Source organism: Erpetoichthys calabaricus, chromosome 18 (assembly GCF_900747795.2).
Source record: "Erpetoichthys calabaricus chromosome 18, fErpCal1.3, whole genome shotgun sequence".
Lineage (NCBI taxonomy): Eukaryota > Metazoa > Chordata > Cladistia > Polypteriformes > Polypteridae > Erpetoichthys > Erpetoichthys calabaricus.
In genome coordinates this window covers 51,422,741-51,428,740 of record NC_041411.2, presented here as the reverse complement: position 1 = coordinate 51,428,740, position 6,000 = coordinate 51,422,741, and the positions used below count along the sequence as shown (strand labels likewise).

At 38.0% G+C, this 6,000-nt stretch overlaps 1 protein-coding gene across 1 annotated transcript in view; it reads right to left on the bottom strand.

Annotated features, from left to right (window-relative positions):
- The window catches only part of rasgrp4 (RAS guanyl releasing protein 4), a 156,057-nt gene that overhangs the window by 71,851 nt on the left and 78,206 nt on the right, over positions 1-6,000 (bottom strand). Inside the window, exon 2 of the mRNA XM_051921377.1 lies at positions 4,245-4,444. Coding sequence (XP_051777337.1) covers positions 4,245-4,444 — 200 coding nt within the window. The remainder of the gene's footprint in view (positions 1-4,244; positions 4,445-6,000) is intronic.

Sequence of the window (6,000 nt, the reverse complement as noted above, 5' to 3'; positions counted from 1 at the left end):
ATAATAGAAGGACCAGGAGAATGGGCTTACCAGGAGCAGGGGCCTCATGTATAACGTCGTGCGTAGAACTCACACTATAACATGGCGTAAGCACAAAAGTGGGAATGTGCGAACGCACAGAAAAATCCAGATGTAGGAATCTGTGCGTACACAAACTTCCACGTTCTTCCGCTACATAAATCCCGATCAGCGTGAAAAGTAACGCACGTGTACACACCTTCTGTCCCGCCCCAACTCCTCCCAGAATTACGCCTCTTTGAATATGCACTAAATAACCCTTAAGCTCAGCCTTCTGTGAAAAGACAATGGGAAAAGCACGGGGGAAAATATAAGAATTTCAGCGAATACCAAAGGAAAAACGTACTATTTATTGGTTTAAACAGTGGTATAATCAACAAAAGGAAGTTGATCTAGTGACATAGTGTCGGAGAAACTTGAAAGCTCAAGTTCACCAAGTCGCACAGTGCCTGAAATAAAAAAGAAGTTGTCAGATATCAAAGTCGCCGTGAAAAGTGAGTTGTAGCCCACCGTCTGAGTGTCATATGAAAGTTTATTAGGGTACAGAGAATAAAAATAGGCACACAGTGGGAAAAAAACACGAAATGTCAACTTTAATCTCAAAATTTCCACTTTAATCACATAGTTTATTTTGTCATTAAAGTACAACATCATAAACTTCATCTTAAAATAGTTTATTTTACTAGTTTCTCAAATCCCATCGTAACTAAAGTAGCTTGTTAAATGCTTTGTTTTGTATTTGATCTTCTATGTTCTTTATGTGTATGAAACACTACGTGCTTCCTTTCTTTCTCTTTCTCCTACAGGACACAGAATCCATTACATTCGTGATATTACAGCTCTCTGAATAATTAAAATACTGAGATGTATACAGTACGTGATATCTTTTTCATGATGATAGGAATGAAAGCATGTTATTAAACATGGGAACACAGTGGCACAGTGATTGTTCATGTCTCACGCAAGAGGCTTGCTGCGCCAAGCACAACCTTCGATGAAATAATTTATTACAGAAGTACTGTTTCTTTCAAACGTACTAACCTCCAATTCCTGTCCTTACTTTTCTTTCTCCAAATACCCAACCGCCGCACAATCAGATCTGTAATAGACGTTAAGCCATCTGTAAGCTTAGAAAGTCGATTCTTCAAAACTTTTAAGGAACATTGAAATATCTTCAAAGTGCATGTTTAATTATTCTATCCATCTATCCTTCAGGTATCGCGTCAGCACCAGCAAGTAATACAGCGCAAGGCAGGAACAATCCGTGAACTAGCTAGCACTGCGGCACCGTGTCCTCACATGTTTAATTATTAACAATACAGAGTATTTAAATGAAGTTAAAGTTTTATCTGTATAATATAATCAACATATTTTGCTGCATTTCATCTTAAAAATTATATCGTCATCATATGTAAATACGCGCTTTATAAAGTGGCACAGGTTGCGCAATATTATAACTGTAGTGCAAGTTTACAGTGGGGAAATTGTACTTATAAGTACAAACAGTTCTACAAGGAGCACTTGATTGAGTGTGTTTATAGTTCTTGGGATGAAACTGTTTCTGAACCACGAGGTCCGTACAGGAAAGGCTTTGAAGCATTTTGGCATGGCTGAGGCAGCGTGTGCTTGATGCTGTATACCGATAGTTCTCTTTCTGATCAGCTGCTGCTGTGATTCCCCACTCAGATACAGTGATATAAATACTCCAAGTGGTGCAGTGAGAATAATATGGAAAATGATGATCCGCTGTGGCAACCCTTAACTGAAAGCTGAAAGAAGAAGAAGATGCAGTGAGAGTAACAACGCTAAAGCAGTTATGGTATTTGGAATACTATGGCTATTCCCCTGGACCATTATATTGCTACAGGTTAATTACAATCAGATGCATTACACTAATAAACAATATGCAGTTAGTTTCAGTATATTTATAAAGCCGCATCAGGAATGTGGATCTAAGAAAGAAAGGGTAACCACACAGGAACAGTAGCACTGCTTTGACGCTGGGTGCCGCCAGTCTGCAAAACCGAGCGGAGAGCTTGCGTACGCCAGGGTATGAGGTACCGTGGAAATGTGCATGGCTTTACGGCAAGTTTAGGTTTTATACGTCACGATTTGAGCGTGGAAACATTCGTATGCAACATTTCTGTGCATATGCACTGTTTATACATGAGGCCCCAGGTTATTCACCAACACAGCAGGTGGCAGTGTGCCTTGGAGCTAAACCTGATTAAGACATCTGCAGGGTTGCATGGGAAATGGAGTCTGGAAATACAACGCTGTTAGGACCACCAGAAGGTGCTGCCGGGGGAGGGATGCCCTGGTTTCCACATGACCTGGAAGTGTTCCAGATGACTGGGACAGGAGGCTGGAAGCAGTTCCCGAGTTGAGCTTAAAAGAAAGCCCACTGTCTCGTTTTGGTTGAGTCAGAGTCAGGAGGCAGAGTGTTACACTCTTGGAGGAGGAAGGAGAATTGTGCTTGGTGAATTTTTGTTTTTATTCATGTGAAGAAGATGTCGGGCTCAATAAAAACCCTTTATTTAATCATAGCATGTGCTTGGGCTCTATTATGTCTGCGGTTTGGGGCTTGTGGTGCCCTGTGGAGGTCAAAATTCTTAAACTATAAATAAGCCTTCTCTTTACAATGAAGCTTGTAATATATTTTACAAGTAACTGACATAATAAATAATGCAGAATTTAAAATGTAAATATTTCTTAATAATCTAAAATGGCATGTTAGTAACTAAAACACTAGTGTTCATGAAACCAAAACAACAACAGATAGGCAATTTACTAAAATAATTTTGATTTGGAATGGTCATGGTTGACTTAAAACAGAGGGCTTTTGATCAGTGAGTGTAGGGTATAAGCCAATCTTTCAAACACTCAGCCCACTTTTCTTTTTTGCACGCTACTGTGATTGTCTAGACGTTTGTATTTAAAAATATTTTAACAGAAATTGCATGCATATTGCAACTTGTAAGCATTTGACATGTGGATTAAGTGGCATGAGTAACATGGGTTTTCTTCATGGACAGTTTTGATATTGTTTGCTGTAGACCAGCATTGGCCTCCACAGACAACCATTCAATCTGCAAATTTGTTATCTCTGCCCTCCATGAAAACATGAGATTACATTTTTTTAGGCCATCACAACAAATCATAGGGGGTAAGTAACACATAAAAAATATAATTTTGAGGGGAGTAATTCCTTTAAATTTGTCATAACATGTTCGTCTACAGTCCAGATTTCAGTATAAGACCTGTGAATCCTTAATGTATGCTTAATAGGGCTAAATAAAGCCCTTGTATTAATTGGTTATTGCACTAACATATAACTAGGTCTTAACTTTGCTAATAGTAAATCCTGCATTCCTAGAGATTCACTTATGTGCTGTTTTATAAGTGTAACCTATTTTGCAACAACTGCATTCTGAGAGCTCCTATTTTTAACTGAGTAGAAAATAAATTCAGAGAGCCCTACCATGTAGTAGCTACACATGAGATTGAGCAATAATTGGTCTGTTATGCCCTTAGATAGTTAGGGCTGCACTTGCCTCAATAATTGTCTACCCGGTGCCAAGAGCCATGGGCAATACATTAAAACCCATTTATGATGAAAACTAGGGCTTGCAATTGTTCTCCTGGTAATGACAAATTGATGATGAAGTCCCTGCCCATTGTAGACATTGTCTCTTGCTGCTACTGATTGGATGGTTTAATGGTGTCCTTGGATCAAACAAACTTGAATATGTAGAGGAAGTATAAATTGTAACAAGGTTTCCATAGTAAACCTGTGGAAGGATCATTAACCAAGCCTCCAGAGTGAAAAAGCTGAAGGTTGGTGCGTTGACTCTACTCTATTCCCCCCTTCATGACCTGACCTGGCTCTCTTCATGGGACAGGACCTGGGATGGTAAGTGATGTGATGAGCTTAGCTGATTTTTGGTACAATAAATTAAGTGTTTATGGTAACGGGTAGCAAAAGTGCATTGTGAATAGTATCCACCCCAACCCTAACCCTGTTTTTTCCCCATAGGATCAATGCTACAGTATCTGATGTTTCCATATGTGTGTGGTTTTTGCGAACCTAACCCGAAACCTTTCTTTGCAACTATTGTGGCAAAAAGAAGAATGAGCTTCTGTCAATACAAGTGATTGCCCTAGAGAGGAGGGAGAAAGCCTGATGCCTTAAAATCCTCCAGTTAGGTCTATGAAATGGCTCTTACCAAAGCAATGAATGCAGCGTTCAATGAGCTCCTCCAGGCTGGCACTCTTTGTCAGAGTCCCCATGGTAGACATCATCTCCTTGGCCTTGCTGATCTCCTGTGGACTTGGGCAAGTCATCCTCCGACGTACATTCCGGCGACAATCTTTCCTTACACCTCCTACAGCCACTTGTGGACTTGGGCACTCCAAGCGAGACTTTCTGCACAACATAAATGAAATCAATCAATAATCCCTGAAATTCATTCATACAGTAAATACTATTATGAAAGAGAGTCTGGTTCTGAATTGTTTGACATTTGCCTTTGCTTCTAGGAACACTTTATTTTAAGAGTTCTCTGAGAGTATAAAGTAGCAGATCTTTCAGGAAGCAGACTAAAACCAAAAAAAGTGTTGGCAAGGCTGCAATGCACACATGACTTTTATGAAAAAGACAGCTACTGTAATCAGAAATTCATGGCCAAGATAACAGTTTTGTCACCATGCTGTTCAAAGCACAGACCTCCTACAAAACTCATTGGGCTTCTTTGAAAACTGAATGTGCAAGGGGAGCCTCTAAAGGTCTCTGCAGAAAACCACTCTTTAATCTCGTGGGTGGTGGCTGCCACACTATCGCATTTAGCAAGAAGTGATTTGTCAGCCTGCACTGGAAACTGAAAATGGCTTGAGATTAACTTCTGATTACAGAACAGATAGATACGGGCCTCAGTAAAACTAAGAGTTATAACTAATGAAATGTATGACCTTAATTAATTATATACAGTAGTACCTAAAAGTTTTTTTGACAGCTTTTGAAAGGATTTAACAAGATTATACTCTGTGATCAGTAATCATACATTTATTTGTGTAATACCCAAATCTAATATGTGTTGCACAAGTGAATTATATAAATACAATAAAATAAAACAAGGAAAAATTAAAGCCAACCTAGGAAATAAAGAAAGAATATTTAAAAGCCAGACGTTAAGTAGCTTTTGATTTATAAGCAAATGCACTACATATCTGCTAGGTGTCTTAAGTTGTTTCTAGAAACCTTTAACTAGAGTGACTTCATTAAATGTGGTTGCAATTTCTAAACAATTCACTACCTCCAATAAAAACAGAAAGCTGCTCCTCACCTTGTTTGATCTGCGTCTTTCGGGAGACAATGGACAGATTATGACTGAATGCTTTAAAAATGTGTACAGTGCTGTATGGAAGTCTTTTAAATAGTCAGTTTTAAGGCTGTTTAGATTTCACTTGATCATTGAAAGTTATCTCTTGGATAATGGACAAAAGAGAGACAGTCTATTAACAATTAAACTCTTCTGGACACCCATGCAAGAAAAGTTAGTAATGCAAAGTTTCTAAACATGATAAAGGAGGAGGTGATTAAAAACAGAAGTAGAGAGAGAGAGAATGTTTTGTGTGATTTTAAATGTTATTATGATGTGATCAAACTACCTCTATAACATTAAAAATATATTATAAAAGTTAAATTCCAAAATATCTAGCATTGAACACAAAGGGGCCAGACCTGAAGGACTCCATTTCACAGATAGTGTAAATAGCACTAAAATGTAGTAGAAATTCTAAATTTGTGCTTTCCTACTTGTTCAGTTTAAATTAAAATATTTAAAAGCCCAGATTTATGCTTATATTTTCTAAATCTTTCAATAAAGAGAAAGCAATGTTGTCTATCTATCTATTTTAGCATTTTGAAAGTAATTGTAATTTTTAATTTTTGAGAGAAAAATGTTGTTCAGCTCAGCTTTTAAG